This window comes from Podarcis liolepis (assembly GCF_965112155.1).
Source record: "Podarcis liolepis genome assembly, chromosome: 13".
Taxonomy (NCBI): Eukaryota; Metazoa; Chordata; class Lepidosauria; order Squamata; family Lacertidae; genus Podarcis; species Podarcis liolepis.
This window is the reverse complement of record NC_139573.1, coordinates 21,548,814-21,572,753: the sequence shown is the minus strand read 5'-3', so window position 1 is coordinate 21,572,753 and position 23,940 is coordinate 21,548,814. Positions and strand designations below refer to the sequence as shown.

Sequence of the window (23,940 nt, the reverse complement as noted above, 5' to 3'; positions counted from 1 at the left end):
GATCTTGGCTATGCATCGAACATGGCAGAGGGAGAAAAGGGGGAGGCCCAGGGGGATGTGGTTGCTAGAACATCTCCTAATGCTATCAGGGAGACACATCAGCCTCTGTCTCACTGCATCCCGCCCCCCATCACCCGGTGCACCGTTTTATATCTCCGCTCCTTGGTAGGAACTTCACATTTCCCACCTCAGTTCCTCACATCCAAGTATAAGTGCCTTTCTGTCCCCATGGCAACAACTTCCCCGCAACTTCATTAACTAGGTTTATGCCCTCACTTCCATACACCGCGCTGGTAAGGGTCTTCCCTCCTGCTGTTCCACCAGTCATATTTCCACAACACTGCCCTTCCCAGGGCTGGTCAAATACAATTTTCTACCTGAGGCAAAAGGCAAGATGGTGTCCCACCCAAATTGCATATTTGGAAGCTGAGTGGGCCGGCAGCTGAAACTTGCTTCAACACTGATGAGGGCAGCCTAGTGGGTGCATGACAGGTAATATGGCACACACATACCTATTTTAGAGTAGAGGAGAACAACCAAAGGGTTCAGGAAGAACAGATGGGCTGGTTCCACAGCATCTGCTGGGGTGATTTTGATCTCTGGGCTAGGAAAAGCTTCTTAGGTATTTTCTGTATATAAACAATAGCCCTAGCATGAGGCAGTGGTGGACCTTAAGAAGGGTAGTGTGTCTTGATAGAGGGTATGCTATTCAGGTGCCAAATTGTCCAACCAGCCCCAGTTCTGTTTGTCAGGCTGCTTTCAAAGGCACAGGAGGGGAGCCAATAAAAAAAAATCTGGCAATCCTTTGGATAGGTTTTCTGCGAAGTAAGCAATCCATTTGATTTATTTTAAGGCAAAGAAGAGAAGTATACTTCAGTTTGGAAAAGGGAGTTCATAAATCTTTTATTAAAAAAAGATGGGAAGGTTCAGGAAGTGGCTGAGGCATGTGGAGAGGTCTGCTAATTTTGTTCATTGCACTGGCCACTTTTTATTTTTATTATATTATTTCAGCATTTATACCCCACTGTCTATGACAGTCATACCCAAAGTGGCTTACAAAAGAAAATATAATGCTACTTATTTCATTTGGGCCTAGTTAGACCACATTTAGACTACTTAGTTTAGCTCTGGGCACAAGAGTTTAATAAAGAAGGATGTTGAAAACAGATTCTGAGGAGAGCTAGAAAGACGTGAAAGGGTCGAGAAGACAAATCATGCCAGGAAAGGCTAAAGGAACTGAGTATGTTTAGCCTAGAGCTGTGGTTTTCAAACTGTTCCTAGAAATCTTTTGCGACATGCGGGGATTCCACGGAGATGTGCAACGTTTACTCAGCCAACAAATCAGTGCGGAAAAAGTCCCTGAGGGCAGCAATATGAAATTCACTAACCTAGGGGGAAAGATCGGGGGGAGAAGAGTATATGCAACAATTGCCAAGTATTAAAAAATGTCAGAAAGAGCAGGAGCAGTTGTTCATCCTATTTGCTAGAAAAGAGGCTAAGAAGCAATGGGATTAAATTTAGGAGTTTATCAGATGACTGGGTTTGGGGTGGATGACCCATGTTCAATACACATGCAGGTGTTGATTATTAGTTACACAGGATTCTTCCAGAAATCTTTTTTAAAAACAAACAAACAAACAAACAAACAAACAAACATTATTTGTTTCAGCACATGATTTTGCCAGCACTCAAACACCATTATTGTGATATTGGGAACATGTGATTTTTCCGTCTGTAGTGTGTGAAATTTGATTGTGCAGTGTAATAGGAACCTGGTGGATAAGTTTGCCTGTGACATCACTAGCATGAAAGACACATCACCTTCAATAGTTTCCCATGACCTTTCTGAAATTTTGTTTTTAATGTCACTTTTTTGAAATTAAAGGCTGCACCATGCCAGCAAGGGAGTGTTTCAGTCCTTTATTTTGTATGCAGTAAAGCTCCCTCCTGTCTGCAATATTGTTCCACAATTTCATGAAGCCTTTCTCTCTCAGAAAAACTGTTCTCTGCAGGTGTGACCCTGTCCCCCTTTCTAGAATAATTGCCTCACAAGCTAAGATATAATTATCTATGTTAACCTACAATAACGTCACCAATTCTACTGATCAAATGATAGGCGTCGTTATCAGAGGGGGAGAACTCCCCTTCTGAAAGTTGTTTGATCAAAACTGAGAGGCTTGATATGGAGCATTATCTTAAATGAGGACCACAAAGATGCTTTTATTAAGGGATAGCAGCTCTTGATATTCACATATCAAAAGGCCATCACAAAATGGATATTATTTCAGGCTATTTTAACTCTAGGAATGAAAACCTAAAAAAAACCCTCCAAACCCAAATGTTCTTTATCTGTACATTTTTACTTGGTAGCCACAACAAGTGTATGAGCTACTTACTATGTTTTCAGTTTGATTAATGAACTGTGCTAAAAATAAATAATGTCATTTTGTAGCTGCTTTCTTTCAGAACACTTCTGCACTACGCATTTATTTAAGCTATGATTTTCTTCACAGAACCTGAGAAATGTTTTGTAAAAGGTTCCTAGTTCTTCCACATAATACAACTCCCAAGTTTCCCTTAAGGAGGGAATCACTATTCCTATCGCAAGCGACACTCCACATATTACAAGAATCCTCATAATCACATGTTAACAGAGACAACAGTTTCTTCTTTTCACCCATTTGCTTGAGCAAATCTTAATGTGAGTACAAAAGGGTAGCAAAATAGGTAATCAATTTACATCAACTGAACTTGAATGTGGCCCAAATATAATAATAGCAAGTGGAGGAAAGTCCAAAGTTCATTTTCTCAGAAAGGTTTAGCTGACCCGAAGTTTTCAAAACAGTTTAAATCTAGCAAGATTTTTTGAAATTTTATTTCTACACTTTGGACATTGATCATCATTTATATATTTTAAGGCAATTATGCAAAGCATCAACTTGCTCAATTCAGTAATGTACATCTGATTTGCAGAGTACGTACTTTAAAAACTTACAGCAGCATTCATTACGATTAAATGGTGTAAAGTATTTCTGCTAGAAGAATATTGATTTGATTATAGACAAGCAAATTTGTGTTTGCCTAAGAATTTGCTCCATCCACACTCCCAAAAAGTATTTGTTGTATCTCAGGATGAGAAAGGTAGCTAGGTGGTTGTTTTGTTTTTTGTCTGTTTTTTGAGCTGGGAATTCTGGGGAAGGTGCAAAGGTACTATTAAAAAGCCAGGAGTCTGAGGTTTCTTCTTACTTCTTACTTTCTCACCCCTTTCCCTTATCCGTTCACAGATTCCAAGCAGAATGGTGATGCAGCAAATGCAGCATTGGCTAATGAGGACTGCCCCACCATAGACCAGGCCCTGTCACCTGAGGAGAAGTCACCTGTCACACCTGGCGGTCGGGAACGCTACAACCGTGACCGAGCCTGCTTTCTCCTCTCCACAGGTGACTTTGGTCAGTCACCTGATGGGAACATCCGAAAAGGTACATCCATGTGCATAATTTTTGCCCTGCCTCTTTCGCAAGAGCATCTAAACAAGTAGTCCAAGTACGACATCTCCCTTCTCTACATCACCACCACCTCCATAACCCTTGTCACAGCAAAACCTCAAATTGCCACATTTCTGAGGTAAAAAAAGGCAACTGCTAATGTGTACTTTGTTTAAATATAACCCTGTCATGAGGGTTAAAAGGTCATGACAAATTAAAATGAGGCAGATGATGCCCTAGCAACTGGAAGGCCTCAACTTGCCCATCTTTGCTACCATAGCAACAGCATCCATCATTCCAAGAACAGCGCCCTCTAGTGCTTCTTTTCAATTGGCAACCCGCCAGCACAATTGATCTTGAGCAATTTGGGTTCAAATTGGGGAGGGAGAAGTAGGTCCTCCCCTTCCAGCGTTCCCAGTTGCTTCCTGTGATTTTCATGACCTCCAAGATTACCAGCTCAGCCCTGTGTTATGTTCCCTGCACACACACCCAGCTCCATTATCACATCCACTCAACAAATAGATGCTTTTTTGGTCAGCCCTTGCTTTGTGTCAGTCCCCCATCTCCTTCCATGTTTTCTCCCTTACTTGTATCATTCTGTCCCACAATGACTGTAGGTGCTCTTCACATTCCTGAAGCTACCATTTTGAAGGAAACAACAGCAGCAAAGACTAGACTACCTTATTTTCAGTGACTAGTTGTGATGAAAATCCTACCAATATTCTCCCTCCTACCCACCCTTGCCCTGCTGTTGTTGTCCTTTGAATAGGAAAAAAAAACAGACTTTAACCCAACTGACCTGGTTTTAAATCCTTACTTAAACATGGACCCCATAAACACCACTCCCCATCTATAAAATGGGAATAGTAATAATAAGCTACCTTTCAGGAGCGCAGTCAAGAAAGATTATGTTTGCTGTGAGCCTTAGGTAGGATGTAAACCTAAGTGAATAATGAGTCAAAAATAAATAAGCTGGGGTGTGTTTTCTATTCATTCATTTTTGGGCCATTTCTTGTTTTAAAGCTGCCTATGCAAACTCTTGAAGTTCAAAATGTGGTTTGACAATTCTGGGCAATAGTAGTTTCATGAGAAATTGTCACGAATGCAATTAGTGCTTCCACCACTACTCCTCATTTTCTCTTAAAGTGTTCTCAAATCCCCAAACTATTTCAGGACTCAGGTGAAGCTAAAGAGAGGTTTGTTGGGGGACAAGCTTCAGAATACGAAAGTATGCATTTAGAGCTCGATGGAAAATGTTTATGTCCCTATAGAACCCAACCTAGAATTTTAGTCTCTCTGCTGAAAAAAACACAAATTATGTACTTTAAATAGGTTCATTTATAATTTTTAATATTGTGAAAATTGGCTATAATTGGATAAGGAAGCCAATGCAAGGGGGAGTCAGTACAGGATACAGGGATGAGGAATGTGGATAGGATTTCTTCTCTTGTCTGTTGAAAGTCTCTGGACCTGCCCCCATTAGGCTTTGAGAGTTGGTCCTTCTGCAGTTTTTTTCCAGAAAGAGGCTTAGGAACTTGTATTTTTTTTTTTTTTTACAAAAAGGAGGCTGAAAGGAGGTCAATTTCAGATTTCTGAAAAGTGGTTCTACCAATGTATTTGTTACAAATTAATCAGTTTAATAGGTTCTCATAGTCATTTATACATATTAGGATTCCCTTTTTTAAAAAACACCTTTAAAACCACATTTCAGCCATCTGCATAGACAGAAAAGCTAGTTAGGGCAGGGCAGTTAGCTATTAACATTGGAAAGCATCATTACAATTTAGAATTTACAATTTAAACACTGGACTGCTGTCACTGATCAATCTGATTTCAGTACTGCTGGAAAACCTACCAATAGTTCTTATGAGACCTCTTCCATTTGCAGTCCTCCATCCTAAATTAGGCGAGAGCCGATCTTAGTTTTGCCCATCTCACTGTGGAAAGGTATGGGAGGACATTGCCCCTCTGGAGAGGAATCAGCAGCAACGTGTGTTGAGTGTTTTATAACTGCTGGTCTAGCATCTGTCAGAAGCTGATCTTAGCAGCAGGCAGCCTCTCGAACAGGGACAAGGTTGTGCCTGTCACAGCAGGGGAACAGGAGGAGGCAGCAAATGAAAGCTGACGAGGTATTTACTTCCACCGAGGGAGAGAACACGACAGATGTTCGAGGTGTTACACAGCAGGGAGAATCGGCAAGAAGCGAGCAAGGAGCAACTACAGAGAGCTCAAGGGAGCAGTGACTTGTCGGCTTGCCACTTGTCATTAGGTCCAAATCTTGACAATTATCTTTCTGGTCCACAGCTTTTGAGACATAAAATAGGTTTTGGTATAGGTATGATATTTTACTGGGAAGACTTCATTTGGCATAACAGCATGCAGACCTTTGAATTGCACAGAATTCTTCATCAAGCAGAATTAAGGTTATCACTTGGTTGAAGAAATTGTAGTCTATCAACCAAGTGAGTTTTAATCAGTCAGTTTGGTATGATGACTAAAACAATAGCTTTGAAGAAAGGAAGTGTACTTCCTTTGGGTTTTGGTGGTGCATGTATATGTTACAGCAGGCACTGGCGAATGGCTTTTCTCAGATGGTGTTGGTTGTGCACCATTTCAAATTATTATTATTTTAAGAAAAGAGTTGTCTTACTAACTGGCAGTGTCTTTTTAGTCAACTAAAAAGGTTTTTAATTACTTAACCAGTTAATCAATTTGCGGTTTCAGTCTTGGGCAGTCAGTGTCAGGAAAAGGAAGCAAAGGGACCACAGGTGCACAATAGAGTTCTTCTTGTCTTACAAGTCACATGGCTCATATAAATTGATGCAGCAGTCAGTTTCCAGCAAAGGGCAGAGTCTCCCAGCTTTCCTGACTAGCAAAACAAGCCTAAGGGCTGATCCACACTTACTTTTTGCCCTGTGCCTTCTTGGGCATGGATCTGCACTTTCCCTGTCTAAGAGCTTTTTATTTTCCCCCTACCACTTTCCTCAGGAAAACCTGCTCCTTAATGCTGAATCAGAACAAACAGCAATTCAGGTTTTCCACAGGATTGTTTTCAGTGGTAAAGAGTGGGTTTTCGCAGGGAAAGTGCTGGGACCAAAAAAAAGCACTCAGACATGGAGATTTAAAGCACATATCCTGTGCCTAGAAACGTGACACAAAAGGAAGTCTGGATGAACTCTTGAGTTTCACCTGGTCCCCCAAGGCTTATTGGTGAAAATACCAGGACTGTCACCAGGATTAAAGGAAACTCTGATGATGAACTATATGAGTTTTAGCCAAGTAATAAATTTAGATTTGCACAAATTTGAATATAGGTAAAGCAGTACCTTTGAAGGGGATTTTTTTATATACATCAGATACGTTTGTATCACAGCAGGTATTTTAGAAGAGAGATTTTCACATGCATACTATGTGTATATGTGCAATAAAAGTGGAAATGCCTCTTTCAAGTGTGTTTGCAATATGCAGTTGTTAAGGATGCCTGCATTAAAACTAATACCTTTTTGGGACGATGGAATCTGCTGTCTGATTAATCAAAGCACCTTTTTAAACCAAGCAGATATTTTTATTAAACAATTAATGTAATTGTTTATTGATTAAACATTGTAGTGCTTAGGAAGAAATTCATTGCTAATGTGACTGATCTGTCTACAGTTCCCTTCATTTATCTGAAATGGGTAGCAGGGCCTATTTTGAATCCATCCCTGATATCCTTGCAATTCAATGCATATCTACCTAGAAGCAAGTCTCACTTAGTTAAGTGGAGGCTGGTTAGTGTTGTCCGTTTTTCAGCCAAACCTGCATAGGTGCCCCTTTAACTGCTGCTTGTTCTGCAACCATTAGCAATTGATCATGCATAGCTGTTTGCCAAAAAAGCTTAACCTGCTCTTTTCTGTTAATGGGCCAGAGGGGTCCTTCTACACCCACCTCACCTCCGCTGATACTCAATTCTAGCTACTAATGTAAGATTACTGAGGAATAGGGTCATGAGAAACTGAGAGAAAGTTATTCCTGAAGTTCAGGAGTAGCCTACTCAAAAATACTTTCAAGGAGTCTTGTGACACCTTAAAGACTAACAAATGTCACTGAGCTCGAGTCCATGAAAGCTTATGCCATAATAAATTTGTTGGAATTTAAAGGACTACAAGACTCTTAAATTGTTTTTGCTGCAAGAGATAATATAGCTACCCCTCTGGAATTTAAAACAAAATACTTTGGCACTTCAAACACAATCCATCAGTAAAGGTTATGTTTACTGTACTCACAATTACAATGCAAGAACCCAAGTGCACTGTTCAACTAAATGTATTTTGTGTTTAACAAGGTAGCAAATTGTAATTCCCAACCTCTATTTAGTCTTTTGTCCTCTCATAGTCAGTGTTAGGCTTCAATCAGCTAAACAAACAAACGTACCCCAAAACTTTGTTCTTCTGATTTTTTCCAGGTCTTAATTAGAGCCTCAGGCTTTACTCAGTTAATCAACTAAATGTTTTGTTGATTAATGTAGGGACTTGTATTAACTGGTGGAGCTGACAGTGAAGTGTACAATCATATTTTGATCCTGATTGGCTACAGTAATAGTGAGTAAAAAAGAAAACAATCCTTTTGTTCTACCAAAATGTGTAACAGAGGGAGTTTTAGCAGAATTAGCTGTTTGTATTCTTGCAAGGGAAACTGTCCCTGGTGAAATTTGTTTTAATATCTGCCATCTGATTAAAATAAATCTTTGTTATTATTCATAGGAGTTTTAGTTCATTAATCCATCAATCAAATATTTACATGTAGGAAAACCAACAGAGGCAAACTTGTGACAGAAGGTATCACCTTGGAAAAGGCATTTCCTCTTTCTCATAAAGGAGGGAATGCAAATGCTAAAATGGTGCTTACTTTTGGCAGTCGCTCTCTAGATTTACATTAAAGCTAGTTTCTAAAAAATTAAAATCTGATGCTGAATAGAACAGTGCTTTTGATCAACAAATATTTGCACCTGATTACCATAGGTGGAGTTCAGGGTGTCATAGTGGACAATTTTTGCTTTAATTGGGTAAAGGTCTACCTAGCCTTGTGTGTGCACTAAAGAAAATATCTACCTCTGTTCACTGCATTTGACCCCATTTTCCTTTCCTGGTCCTCCAAGCAAACATGGAGAAGCAGACAAAGTTGTCCCCTCCCCACACTTGGCACACTTAAGCCAGTCTCAGTGGTCCCAGATATGCCAGAGTGCATTCTGGGATATCACCTAGGAGCACATGTGTGGGCGGAAATGTCCTTGGCAAAGAGCCACAGCAATCTTACCACCAGATTAAAAAGATGTCTGGACAAGCATGAATAAAGCGGTGGTGTTATTGAAATACCACTTGGTAATTTATCACATCACAGCCTCAGGATAAACATGATGCATGAAAAGCAGACTTAAGGCCGCAATCCATTAACCAGGCACTGTGGAGAGAGATCACCTGTTCACTTATATGAGGCTCCCTTTTGGAGTTAAATGGGTTTTGGATTGCTGGATAAGAGAGAGAAGCAAAGGGCCAGAGGGGAGAAAGCCTGTTGTTCATAAGCAATTGCTAATTAATCCCAGTGTATGTAAATTAAAAAAGGAAGGGAAACCATTGCTCTGATGTTCTTGCTTACTAGCTGAAGTATAAAGAGTGCTATGGTACCCTAGAGCCTAACAGCACAATCCTAACCACATCCACTCAGAATTAAGTCCTGTTGAGGACTTGGGCTTACTTCCAAGAAAGTGGAGTTAGAATTGAAGCACAACTAGTTTACTGTGGCGATAGCCTTTTTCATCAGCAGGCTGGTAGTTTTCCGATGTCTTGCCCTGAAGTAGCCCTTTCCATGTCACCTGTTTCCCCCTAGAAGTTCCTGTGCATTGGCCACAGAACCTCTCTGTGTCGCAGATGGTTCTGGGGGATATCCAAGAACTCCGTATGCTCCAACTGTTTCTGTTTATGACGGACAGCCCCTATTTTGGGTTAACTGGCCTTGGTAAATCAGTGTCCCTATTTTTGCCTTGTGTGCTGTGCACAACCTACCATATCACTCACTGCAGGTGCTGAGGTATACTTTGGGTTGTGATCCATTACTAGACAGTTTTGTGGTTTCAAATATATCTTTAATCAAAATAACAACCACCTTGTGAAGGTCAGGCTATTGCAGACTAAAGAAATAAAGCATGCAATGGACAGAGTAGAGTCTTCATTAACATGCCGTGGAGGGCTCTTTTGAATGAGGAGTATGACAAGCATGTTCCTGTTTTCATCTGTGAAATGCTTGGCACAAAATCAGTTCAAACTGGACATCAGCTGGGGCTGTTAAGCCAATCTGTTGCCCCCATGCAAATAGAGAGCACCCTTCTAGAGTGCTTACAGCATCTTTCGTATGTTTGCAGTTAAGAGATTAGACCAGCTGTTCATCTGGGATTTTAATCTACAAACACGTTTTTAAAAATACTCAATGTACTGTTCATTTGCATACACTTATTAAGCCCTAAGTATGTGAATATTCACTGACGTATGCTTTTAAATCAAATATAATACTCAGGGCAAGACCACTGCTGATTTACTTATAGAGATTAATAAATCTCAATGTGTGCAAACTGTAACAAAATGTTGGAGGTGAGGTTTGAGTCAAGGCACACAGCTACAGAATCTGATTTCAGTAGCAGGGCTCATTCCCGGAATACATTACAGTAAAATAAATAGAATGTCTGAGCATGTGCAGAGCATCAGTTCCACTGAATAGCTGCAAAGTGTTATGCCAGATTTAATATTGGGGAGCAGAATTTTTAGGACAGATAGTAGGGGGTGATTTGTGCCCTCGTACCTCTTGGAGATTAAGTGCTCTTTACATCCTAATCCAAATGTATGCAAATTAACATGGGAAATAGGCCACTGCTTTGTGCATCATTGTTAATCCAGATGTCTGCAAATGGAAATTTTCTTATTGCATAGCACCAAGGCTGAGCACGCGCGCACACACAATAAAATAAAATTAAAACTTGATATGAAGAGGGAGAGAGATCAAGCCGAGGACTGCTGGGTTAAACATTATGCTAAGTAAACGGAGTGGGTCTTCTGTTCAGCATAGTCATGTTTCCAATGGGGTGGTGTAGTCCATCCTGTGCCTTGCACTAGTCGCCTATCATATTCCCTGTAGCTCAGAATATAATGGATGTTCCTTCATGGGAGGGTAGGGGGAGAGAGAGAGCTGTGTTCCCAGCTGGTGGAAAATTTAGGACATTGGTAGCCTGGCCAGCATGAGGAGACTGCTGAATACCATCTGCACCACAGAAAAATTCTTAGGCAAGACAGGATGGGGCTGATGGGAGTGAGTCACTGAATCATAGGGTTTTATTTTGTTTTAAGCTCGTGTGCTGCTGTTTCCTCAGTGCTGCACACCATTATTTTCTGGGTCAGTGCAGCGGTGGAGCATATGCCCGTGCTGCCCAGGGCGGGCGAGCTCCCAAGGGGTATGTGGCGTGGAGGGTGCCCTTCCAGGTGCGGGATAGCCACTCGAGTGCCCAGAGCGAGCCGCCCATGGCGGACATTCAGCATGCTGACCGCCCGCAACTCCCAAGCCTCCCCCAAGCTGTCAAAATGAAGGGGAAAGGGGGGAATGGCACCGGCAAAGTGGCGCAGCTCCCCCCCTTACCCCGACGGCTCGGGGTAGGCTTGGGAGTCGTGGGCGGCATGCTGAATGTTACCCCCCTCAGTGAGGGCACCCAGGGCGGTCTGCCCCCACTGCCCCCACTTCCTATACCCCATGGTCTTGATGTGTCACAAGGGAGGTCTGTTTGATTCCTGACCAATGCTTTGGCCATTTTAAGGAAGGTGCTACAGCTAAGCTGTAGAGCTCACAGTTTGCACACATAGCCCCAGGTTCAGTTGCTAGGATTTCCAGTTAAAAGCACAGCTTTTCTCTTCTAATTTTACCATTATTTCTAGATTGCCTCCAAACAAAAACATCTACAAGATGCTGTATGTTACTGGCTTTCATTATATGCCACCTTTCCTCTAAGGTGGTCAAGGCAGCAGACAAGCCACCCTCATTTTCTTCATCACCACCATCATCATCACAAAGTAGGGCTGTGCTGACTAATGGTCACTGGCCCAAGGTGAACTCATTCTTGAACTGGGATTTGAGGCTTCCCCCATGCCAAGTCCCAACAATAGTACCTTACTGAGGACATTGTTAAATAATTTTGCAGCTCGTTCAGATAGATTGGGAATCAAGCAAGCCAGCAAGCAGCAGTGAAAATGACGTGACCGCTGGAGTCTACTGTCCCAAATCAGGATAAGCGTAGCAGGAGATCACCTGCCTGTTTTAACAAGAAATTAATTTCAAGCCAAGTAATAATGAATAAAATATGCAAGCAGCCTTGTTAGTTAATAATAATAATAATAATAATGCCACATTTATTAAACAAAAGCACTATCCAGTCATAATTAAGTAATAATAAAGCAATGAAAATTATAGCTGTAGTTTAAAAACAGCTTAGAATGATTGAGGCAGAAGCCTGCTCTGCCATTAAACATGACATACTAATGGCCCTCCACTTCCTCTCTGAAGCCTGCACAGAGAATTATTCCCCACTACTTTTATCCTCATAAACCGCACAGTGGAGTTAGGTTAGGCACAGAGATAGTGCCGCCTAGTGAATTCCGTGGTTAAGTGGGGATTTGAACCCAGGTCTCTCTCATCTACGGCAAGTGTCCTAACCATGACATCATGCAGATTTACCTCTTAGTGGTAGTGCGTTAGAAGCTAAAAGCTAAAAAAAGCAGGACTCCTGAGGAAGGGAAACCCAATGTATCAGGACAGGTGAGTCTGGGCACCAGGAGTCCTGAGCTCAGGTTGGGAGATGGGCAAGCGAGGGGTGAGGGGTGGGAGAGGGGTGTTTCACAGCTGTGCCTTCCTCTACTTCATCACATGCCCATCTTCAGTGCCTCCTCCTCACACATCCTCTGTCTGTTTCTCCTACCCCCTTTTCATTTCCATCCATTGCTCCTACCCCCTATCCTTCTCCCTCTACCCCACTGCCCACCAAACCCGGGCCCCATAGGCGCCCGCCGCCTGCCGCAGCCAGCATCAGACTCCTCTGCCACCTCCTGGTACCTGCATGACTACAATGCCAACGCGGCCCCCTGGAAGCATGAGTAGGATGCCTGGAATGCAGGGAATTGGTGAGTAGGCTCCCCACATCACCCCACTCCCCACCCCATTACTCACTCTTGCAGTTTAGTCCTCCTTGTCGCTTGCCTTCCCTGCAAAACTCGCCACCATTGACCACTTTGCAGCTCCCCCCCTCCAGCACCTAGAGTTACCAGCTGCATTTCTGGTAGGGCTCAGGTGAAGAATAAACCAGTTGAAGTGAGGAACCAAAATGCTCCACCCATAGTTGCATGGAGAGGAAAGCAAATACGAAAAAATGCCAAGAAAGAAACAGAAGCAGCCATTTTGGGGCTCGTTGGAGAATGCAAGAGAATGAGGTCATACAGGACCTGCTGGATCACTGCTAACCTACGTAGCATCTAGCTGGATCTTCAGGATTTCCCTGGAGGAAGAGGACTGGGCTTTATTGGTTCTCCCTGGTGTGGTGGGCATAGTAATGTCAAAATAAGGCCCCTAAAATAGATAGATAGATGATAGATAGATAGATAGATAGATAGATAGATAGATAGATAGATAGATGATAGATAGATTTGCACATTTATATAGGTTGCAGGTTTCAATACACACACCCCATTAGTGTTGCTGCATTGAAGTTATCTTGGCACAGAATGCCAAGTGGACCATCCACCAGCCTCTCTCTGGCACTTGCTTGCAGGGGTGTTACACTCTTGGGCAGGCATTCCCATCATCCCTAGCTAACAGGACCAGTGATCAGGAATTATGAGAATTGTAGTCCCAAACATCTGGAGGGCCGGAGTTTGCCTATGCCTGCTCTTGGGCTTACCTGTTGGTGACATAACGAGCCACTGTCATCAGGCAAACCTGTTCACATGCACGCACAAATCACAGAATCATAGAACTGTAGAGTTGGAAGGGACCCTGAGGGTCATCTGGTCCAGCCCCCTGGAATGCAGGACTCTCAAGTGAGGGTAGGCACTAGAGGGCGTTAAGAAGAGCCTGCTCAGGCAGCCCCTAAAACCTGGATCCAGCCCCACTTCTCTTGAACCACTTTCTCCTCCTCATGCATCAATTTATAAACCTGTATTACTTCAAATTTCCATGGAAGGAGGGAGGGCTCTGCTTGTGTGATTTGTGCAAAGCTGTTTAGCCCTGCCTTTCTCAAAATCCAAAATGACATGGTGATTGGAATGAACTGAAACCTGTCCTTGAACAGACACTGCACACAGTTCCCCAGAGGCCCTGCATATGTGTGAAATGCATTTAGCATACAGTTGCACAAAAAACACCCCCTTCACTGAGCTGTGAGAAATTCTGGAGGCAGCACCAGTGGGCTTAATTTCCTTTGGATAGGAAAGCACTGGTAGAGATTCACTAAGAGTGCCTTGGCAATATATTTGTTTGACAAATATACCAGCAGAATATAAGTGGAAGCGAGCAGGCACTGCTACAGGGAGAGAGCATCTTGGGCAACCCCCAGGCTCCATCACTCATTTCAACAAACTCCACATAGAAACCCTTTGCTCTGAGCCTTCTGGACTGCTACTTTGCAGTCACTCGCTCTTTTTACACACACACACACACACACACACACACACACACACACACACACACGCCAGTCCCACTGTTCACCAGAAAAAGCATTACTTTCTCCAAGTTCTGATAGGTATCTCAGGGCGCTTCCAGACTGTCACTATTTTGGGGTAGGATTCAGTCACATACTGGCAAATTCAGGCTGTGCAATTATAGTTGATTGGGAAGTCCTGTACAACAAACCTGCTGCCCCACCCCGCCCACCCCCAAAAACAGAAGGTGACAGAAACTGGAAACTTAGGGATAACACTTGCTTGACACAGCACTATCTATTCTCCCCACAAACAAATCAGGGGGAATGTGCTGATAGCGTCTAATCTCTCAAAAAACAAATCAGAATAAACACTCATTAAACAGGTAGTGTAGAAGTGACCTTGTTCAAAGGACCAGAGAGATTCCTCTCCTATCTAGTGGCCTTCTCCTGACTAGTAGCATCTGTTGATCAGCCAGCCATTGACCAGTCATCCTAGACTATTAATAAGCAGTAAATTACAATGAAATGCTGATAGGTTGGTAGACCATGTCATAGTATCGCAGAGTTGGAAGGGACTAGACCCCTAGATCCTTTTCACATGTACTACTGGCAAGCCAGGTCTATTATTTTTAAAATCACAACTCAAGCTTAACAAAGTAAAACAAAAAACAAAGAGCCCCTACCCCAAGGAGCTTACAATCTCAATTTTGACAGTGAGAGGGACAAAGGGGAGAGGCAAGGCAAGAAAATATGAATGCGAGTATATGCAGTTATGTGTTCTTAGTTCCACCACTCAATGGGAGCATTCTGTATAAGTGTGTACAGAACTGCAGCTTAAGTTTCTGGTAGGGATGATGTCCCTAAACTAGGCCCATCATGAAACAGCTCTGAATTCTGTTTGCTTTGAGAGGGGAGCTCTATATTTCTACCCTTTTCCCCACCTTTCATAACTATAGGCACTCAGATGTCTTTACAACCCACCCACCCCGGTATCCCATGTGCTTGTGGCTTATTTCATATTATCTGTTTTCATTTTCAGGGCAAATATTGCGCCTGTCCACAGAAGGGAACACGATTGGGGGGCCCCATAGCTCTAGATTTGAGGATGCCCATAGAGACACAACAGGGTGGGGATGAGTACAGGAGCTGTACTCCACAACACACACTCACAGAGTAAAGAATCATGCTCAGAAGATGAAACTGAGAAATGGGTGTTGCTGGAGGAGTCAGCAGGGATGGTGAGGAAGAGGAATGGGGGAATGAAGTGCACTTGGGAGTGTGGGCTTGATTTGGTGTAAGGCTAGAAGCATAAAAGGAAATAGGGATAGGTTAGCACAAAGGATAAGTATATTTGAACTGCACAAGGACCTATTAAGATGCTGGGCTCCCCTCGTGTTCTCCCCAAAGATGGGCTGCACCAATATTTGATTCCAATTAATGCCCCATTTCATACGTCTTGTAGGGTCCACCCTGTATTCTCGTAACGCCCCGACCGCGTGAGCCAGGTACGTAACTCACTCCACACACCTTAGCCTGCTTGTTTTTTGCACCCAGGGGGAATATTTTCCGTTTTCCACAGGGAGCCGTTTGGATGAGGCTGACACCTCTTGCAGCCTCACCCCAGCGTCCAATGCATGGGGGTGGGGTGGGAAAGTGGAGGAGAGCATCAGAAAGAATGCCTTCTTACACCAGACTTGTGAAAAAGACCATTCTAGGGTCTCCATACATCCGGAATTTCCCAGACATATCCGGAAAGCTGCAGTTGGAAGCAGTGTCCGGGCATAATCTTCTTTTTAAAAAAAATGTCCAGGAAAATCCGGACATATGGCAACCTATGTTGGCACAATGTTGTTTTTTGGTGATTTTCCTTAAAAATAGCTTTAAAACATCCTTTCTTTTGCGAATTTGCCAAAAGAAAATTATTCAAAAATAAAAATAAATAAATAAAGCACAACAACCGGATTTTCACTGTTTGAAATATGGCAACCCTAGTTGTTTGCCTGTCTAATCTCCTTTTCTTATCCATCTGTGGTGTTAAAGAAACAAAGGCATCAATTTAGATGAAGGTTGTATGCATGGTTGCTTGGATGCAGTTCTTAACTCACCCCAGATGAGAAGGTGAATGACTAATTCTGCCTGCCCTTGAGGTTTCCTAGGATTAGCTACACACTCGCCCATCCCCAGCACCTTGGCCCTTCCTAAACTGCTGTCCAACGGGTCTGGTGCCAGAAAGCCACTATTGCAAATCCTGTGGCTGCACTCCTCTCCCCATCTGTAGACAATCTCCACTATCCTGTTTCCTGGTGCAGATTGCCATGCATATGGAATTGAGACCTATGTGCAAAATCCTATTTTAAAGTGTGAAGGAGATAACGGTGCACCTTTGTTGTGGTTGTAAAATCAAATTGTGTGTGTGTGTGTGTGTGTGTGTGTGTGTGTAAGTAAAGAAGAGGTAAGTGTGAAACTGGGCACCTGGTGAACATGTTCAAAAAGTGCTGCATGCCAGGAAAGCTCTGCTCTCCATCTGCACATGCAAAACCTGGATAAGCAAATGAAAGGAAATGTGACAAACACAATCAAAGTGTTTGCACATCTGCATTTGTACCTGTTTGCAGGTGAAGCTTTTTCTGCTCTTGCAAAATGGGCTAAATGTGCAACTTACTGCTGGGTTGCACATGGTTATGAAAACTTGCATGTGCAAATAGAAGAGATAAGCTCCGTGTGTCTGAAGTTTTGTTTCACAGAAGTGACTTCTACACAGGAAACATCTGTGAAGCAATCCTCAGAATGTGCAAATTTGACTCTCATGCAAGTGCTGCCTGTGCCATTGAAAAGTGCACCTGGCAGCATGAGGAATGTGCACTTTTGCACGTGCCGTTTTTCTCCCCCTCCTCATTCCCGTTGTGTGCATCAGTAAGCGTGCATCAGTTCCTTGCAAAATTAACCCCCTTTCTCATGCACACAAAGGAAGTGAACATTGCTCTTTGCCGCTTGCACAACCTGTCCTGCTTAGCATTTTCAGCGCGGTGTGATCAGGTCTCCGTGTCTTTCTCTGTCTCCAGCTCTGATTACCGCCTGAGACTGGCTGGGCATGTGAACTCCAGCGCCCCCCCGGAGGCAGGTCAGCCCTGCTCAATGCTTTCAATCCAATCTCAGCGTGTTGTCGCTTCTGCTCCTGGGGTGGGCTGCCTGGCAGATGGGAATCCTCAGGGCATCACACTCTGTGCAATAAGGTCCTTTTTCTCCACCCTGATCAGAGCTGAGTTGGGAGCACTTGTTCATGCAGGGATCCTTTGTGTAGTGGTGTTGAGATGCAGCTGTCTCCATGGTGGAGCAGCTCTTCCACATGCAGGTAAGCCTCACTGTAAGGCTTTCATGGGCAGAGAAACTGGGCCTTGCTTTGCAGTAGGTTTAGTGTGATACCCTGAAGAAAAGGCTGACATCTCTGTATTGCATACTTTAAACATCCAGTAACATGCTAGTCTGGTAAACAGAGCATGCTGTATAGACACTGCTTATCTGCATGCATGCATAACATAACACATTACATGGCATGTAGTATGCCATAGGCATATGTGGTGGCATGTTTTCCATGTGCATGTTATGCAGCATAGTTTCTAAGACATCCTACTCCAACATACAGTGTGCTGCAGAAGTGCACAGCACATATATTGACATGCCACAGACACACAGGGTCACAGGTAGTGTGCTGTAAACGTGCTACATGAAGTTTCACCGTATTCATAAATATGCATACACACTGTTTATAACCGTGCTACGTATTGGTCCAGCACAGCACATGCTTGCAGTTGTGGTTCATGTGTTAACACACTAGCAACACATACTACGTGCATTCTGATAAGCAGGTCCACACACCCTACGGCAGCCTTCCACAGCCCAGTGCATTCTAGATGCTGTTGGACTACATTTCCCATCATGCTTCACCACTGGCCATGCTGGCTGAGCTATTGGGAGTTGTAGGCCAGCAGCATCTGGAAGCCACCAGATTGGGGAAGGCTGCACTGTGATACATGCTTGGCCACGGGCAGAATATGCAACCCCCGTTGATGTCATTTTTGCATACTGCTCCATCAGACATTCTGATTAAATGCATACTATTAATATCCGTACACATATTTGCTCTAGTTCACAGTCTGCATCGTACCCAGTACCATATTGTTCCAACACATACATTTTATACATAGTTCATGCTACCAACATAACGCAGTCTGTTGTGACCTCCAAACCCATGCATACATATGTGATTACATGTTATTCAGCTCCGAGGTGTCCTTTATTATGTACTCCGATGGCAGATCAGTGACATGTAAGTATCTATTTATATCTTTATTTGTTTTTGTGTATATAAGCTTTTCTTAGAGAGGCTCCAACTGTGTGTTGTCTGCACTGTAAACTGCAGTCCCTTCCCTTGGAAGCTGCTGTGACTGAACACACCACATGTAGTGATCACCTTCTGCCCCTAGGTGCCACATAGGATGCCACGAGGGCACTTACCTGCCCCCCTTCCACACATAATATGCTAAGCAACTATGTTACAGTTCAAAACAGGCTCAATTCCCATGCATCTCGTCCCCCTAGCCTGTTTTAAGAGGAATGCGAGCACGATGTACATGTTTTTGCTTGTGTTGCATGCCTAGCTTTGTGGGGAACGTATCTGTGAGCATGTAATGGGGGGCAGTGAGGATTTCTGCTTCCTAGGGAAACAGAGGAGAGATGTAGGAAATGATATAGGGTGGCGCAGCAGGAAGCCAGACTAGGATTCTCCAGAGAATGAAAAGCATATAGTCAGTTCCCCACAGCATAAGATCAGTTTATATGAAAGACTATTTGCTACTTTTTTTCTAATTATGTTTACAAAAAAACCCACCACAATCTTTAAATGGCAATCATGTAAGCCAAGCCAGTATTATTATTGGCAATGCTAATTTCAGGAGGGGTTTTTTTGGGGGGGAGCAGTCCCTTGGACAAGACATTCTCAGTGTTCCCATCAGCCAAACCGGCCCACTTTGTTCTGCTTGCCACTGCTCCCACTGTCCATTTCCTGGCCTCTCCCTCTGTGCCCAATTCACAGCACTTTCTAGAGGGAAAGGGCAAAACATGCAGAGGTTACTGCAGAGGCATGTAGAGGTTCTCCTCACCCATATAAGGTAGATGAACAGGCTGCATCAAGAGCAGAGTGGAGGAGCAGTCAGGCTAGGAGGCTCTGAGGGTCAACAGTGGCAACCCTTGACAGCAGCCCTAATTATTACGGCTGCAACATTTAATTGATTAATCAGGTAGGTTAACCAATTAAAGACAAGTATGGCTTTTTCGTCTAAATTATGATTTGGGTCGAACACAAATTCATTCAGATTTAATCAACTAAGACTATTCTATGAATAGTATCATAGAATCACAGAGTTGGAAGGGTTATCTAGTCTAACCCACTGCAGTGCAGGAATATTTTGCTCAATGTCAGGCTCAAATCCATGACTCTGAGATTAAGAGTCTCATGGTCTACTGACTGAGCTTTCCCAGCTGAGCTGTAGTCCTAATTATTATTATTATTATTATCACCCCTTTATTATAGGATGAGAAGAAACAATGGCTTGCCAAGGCAGATTCTTAACGGCCAAAATAGCCGTGATACTTAATGTGTCTTTTTGGGTTTCAAAAATGCAAAACAGCCACTACTGGGGGCAGGGGCTAATAATTATCAATATCATTACCAAGCAGGGAGGGAAAGTTTAACCTTTTCCTCCTTTGCTGTGGTCTTGACAAAAAGTGTTCCTTTGAAGCTGATCTTTGCAGGAAGAAGAAACTGGGACAAATGGGAGATTTCTTCACAGTGCGGTACAGTACCAGTTTCAGATGCAGGATTCCCCCTCCCTCCACAGCTGCTGTGGTTCTAAACATGATCAGCTCCCTCCAGCTGATGCTAAGAGTTTTGCTTTGTTTTTTAAGGCTGAATGTTAAATGCAAAGAGGCATCCATTTAAGGTCACGTCTAGTTTGGCCCTCAGCAAGTTCAGTTTCAGCTAACAGCTCATGCTCTTCAAGACTGAGGCCACAGAGCTTCCAGTTAAGGAATGCTTTGGCTTAGAACTATGATTGTGGGATAATGTTTCCAAGTTCAACATGGAAGATCAAGCTTGAGACTGGTTGTAGAAGGTAACATTGATTTGGGAGATGGTCAAGAATGGTGGTATGAGAAGCAGGCAGGCACAGGCTGACTGACAGCCCAAGGAACCCAAACCAGGGTTGGCGGCTTTGCACAGCTTTCTGGGACATTTTGTCCGCATGTGGCATCTGAAGCTTGCTGAGCTGATAGCTACAACCCTGCCCTCTAGCAATCTAGAGCACCAGCACTGGGGAAGGGTTATAGTTCAGTGGCAGAGCACAAGCACTGTGTGCAGAACATCCCAGATTCAATTCCTTTAATTTTCAAGTGGCAAGTCTGAGAAAGACCTTGGCTTGAAACCTTGGCGAACTGCTGGCAATTAGAGTAAGACAGTGGCTATGTTTGAACATCAGCCAGTGGCTTCATAAACCTTCATAAATTTGGCTTAATGTCATTTAACAAGCTGGGATTTGCTCAGCCAAAATTATCTTGGTTTGTTAATCAGCGTCAAGACAGAGTTCCTTGCTTCAGACCTAATAGGGAAGTTTTGGTAAAAGCAAAATCTTTGCCAAATCCCAGGGCATGAAGGAAAGGTTGAAAGAGAAGCACCATGCCACAGTGCGCAGGTACAGCTTCATTGAATGTATGAAGCCATCAACAAATCTCCAGATGTGGCCAGTGCTGAGCTAAGAGGACCAAGAATCTAGTATATCAGGCATATGAAGTGTAGCAGAGGGCAGCTCCCTCCTCTAGCATACTGCTATGGTTGCTAGTGCCAGAGTCCCTACTGTGAGAGAGTCAGGGCCTTAACTTGACCTGTGTTCCTCTTCCCCTGTTCACCCCTTTCACTTCTCTCCTTTCCCCACAGCGCTTCCAACAGGCTATGAGAAGTCCCACAGCCTGAACAGCATTGCTGGACTGCGCCTGTCTCCGGCGCCCACTCCTTTCGGCTCGCCTGGTTCTGTCCGACGTCCCCGCTCGCCCATCCCTTCCATCCTATAGAGACGCACCAGGGATGCTTGGGGTTAGCTTGTATGTTCGTTTATTTTTTAAAAAATATATAGAGAAGAAAAAGAAAAAAAATAAGGTAATGCCAAAAAAAAAAGGAAAAAGAAAACAAAGGCGGTCAAATGCATTGGAACAAGTATAACACAGGAGGCATCTCACAGGTGGTGTTGCACTAAAGTTTGCACTTTCTGGAGTGTCCATGAGAATCCCGAGGCCTGAAGCCTTCTGTTCCCGTGGCTATGGATCAAGAGTGGGGCTTAAATAATTTACCGGCGGGAGGGTGAATGCGGGGGGCTGGCTTGCTCAGAAAATCCAAATACTCCAAAGAGGAGGAGGTCACCGAGAGATGGACACTGCAGGAAAGGGGCTCTGGCCCTCCTCTCTGGGTTGCCTGCATTTCTCCCCCTCTTCAACCTCACTAGAGTGCACGATTTTTCTCTGGCCCTGGCTTTGCGCTTTATTTCTCTCCCTTTAGTGCTCTTCCCCTTTTCATCATCTTACTCAGGACTGCAATGAGCCATAGAGCTTAGTGACAAACTTCCTTGGACTTCTCTCTCTCTCTCTCTCTCTCTCTAACACTGTAATCAGTTTTCAGTCTACCCATCTCCATAAAACATCTTTCCAAGTGTCAAAACTATCCACACTTTAGATATCCATCCAGTCTCTCTCTCTCTCTCTCTGTCTCTTTCTCTCTCCCTCCTTACTTACTGAGCAATTCTGGTTCTTTGAACACATGGACACTCCACCGTCTCCCTGGAGAAGGCCACCCCACCCATCTGCCTTTGGCCTTCTATTATCTTTCCTTGGAATTGTTCTCTTTTGTGCATGGATCTTCCATCAATCACAAGCAATAAGGTCAAGTGCTCCCTTCTGCCTGATGCATGATAATGACTTTCCTATGATGTAGATATTCCAAGAACACTCAAGTTCCTACAGATGAAGGAGCTGAGGGCAGGCATGGAAACCAGAATGTGGTTGGGGAGCAGGAAATTCCAGGATTTGACTGGGTCTGAAGGAGAAAGCTTAAGAGACCCAGCCTTCTTCCTTCACGTCTCCCCGCCCCACTTCTCTTCTGTTCCTTTTTTCGTTTTCCGCACACAGAAAAAAAAAACGATAATGGAGCACTCCTTGTTAAGGTGAGTGCTTTCACTGTGATTTTTTTCCTGATTCCATCCGAAGCTGGGATGGAGTGGCGCTTTGATCTGATTGCAAAAAAAAAAGGAGCGGGGAGAAATAAAGAGACTCAACAACAACAAAAATGAAATGCAGGAAAACAAAAATAAACCTATTTTTCAGCAGATATATATATATATAGAACAACAGGATCAGAACATTTGTTGGCGACCATGTGTGGGGAAATATTTCACCTGTAAGCTTCTCCTGGAGCAACAGAATATGGGGACACATTATTTAGCAGCAGAGTACGGGACATATTATTTTTCAAAGCAATGCTGCTGAGACAGACAAAATAAAAGCTTAAGGAATAGTGTCGCCGAGCTAAACTATTTAGAATCTGCATTTTCCAAGCCAGCATGTATTTGCATGTGATACTGTAAGCGACAATATTTAATGTTATATGCAAAAACAAAAGAAAAAACAACAACACAAAAAAGAACAACTACAACAAGAGAGAGAGGTATACTTTCCTTCTGGACTTGCAATGCCCTGCAACAATAACAATCACCAAATTTAGCCAGTGCCCACTCCCCTGACCTGTTCCCATCCTGCAAGGGGGTTGGAGGCACCACACATTGTAGGAGCCTGGTGTATCCTAAAGGGCTTTTTCCTTCCCTGGGTGTGGGATTATTGATGGCTGTAAGATGCCGGCAAGGAGAGTTCTCTGTCACAGAGCAGAATTCAAAAGCCTCATGTTTGTAAGAAAATGTTTATAAATCTGAAACAATGCAAGAGGGAGGAGAATGTTGTGCACACTGTCAACTCGTATAAGTAAGCCCCAGAGGAAAAGACAGGACGCAGCAAGGCTGGCGTTTTATTATGTGAGTGTTCAGAGAGTTGGCCCAGCAGGACTGCAAAAAGCAGTGGTTTTGAAGGGTGGCCAAGCTGAAGACAGGAAGTGAGAGATGCTCTGATGTGTTGCAAACTCCATACATAGAGGCATTCTCTGTAGCTGATGTATTTTGGTGAAAGAATTCTATTTTGTCAGTGGGGTATAATACAGAGTGGCATGTTCCCTTTGTAGATGTTCTGGAAGATGGGAATCTTCAGTGCCTCAGCTACCATTAAAAACCGGTTCCCCAAGCAATTAGCAGTTGTAAAAGAGAAAAACAAACAAACAGCAAAGCACCACTGCTTGTTTGAAAAGTATAGGACCAATCTGACTGAATATTTTTTTAGGTGTGTTAAGATTTGCAAATTTGCACAGCTCCAGTTTTTCCAATTAATGCACTTTTGAAAAATGTAAAACTATGTTTTGTAAGAGGCTTAGGAAACGAAGAGTGAACTGTTGGAAGATGTCTCCTTACAGTTTTTAAAGAGAATTCCTCAACTTGGAAGTAGTTTTAGAGCTTGACTGAGCCAGTGATGGAGGCAGGATGACCCCTGTGGCAGCCAAAATATTTTATGTGTGGTCTGAAAGTGAGCTTAATAGGGGAAGATTCTGTC

General features: G+C 43.4%; 1 protein-coding gene across 7 annotated transcripts in view; it reads left to right on the top strand.

Annotated features, from left to right (window-relative positions):
* LOC310691795 (voltage-gated potassium channel KCNC1-like) overlaps positions 1-22,806 on the top strand; it is a 51,204-nt gene extending 28,398 nt beyond the window's left edge. The window contains exons 4-8 of one of the 7 annotated variants that reach the window (XR_014518565.1): positions 3,285-3,479; positions 12,556-12,676; positions 15,653-15,695; positions 17,253-17,311; positions 21,179-22,806. Coding sequence is in view for 4 of the 7 variants with exons in the window: in XM_083471905.1 (XP_083328031.1) it covers positions 3,285-3,479; positions 12,556-12,653 (293 nt within the window). In the remaining 3 variants the exon portion in view is untranslated. Of the gene's footprint in view, positions 1-3,284; positions 3,480-12,555; positions 12,677-15,652; positions 15,696-17,252; positions 17,312-18,470; positions 18,490-21,178 lie in introns of those variants that run through there. The other 6 variants (XR_014518566.1, XR_014518567.1, XM_083471907.1 and 3 more) reach the window with 6 other exon arrangements.
* Positions 22,807-23,940: the final 1,134 nt, after the last annotated feature.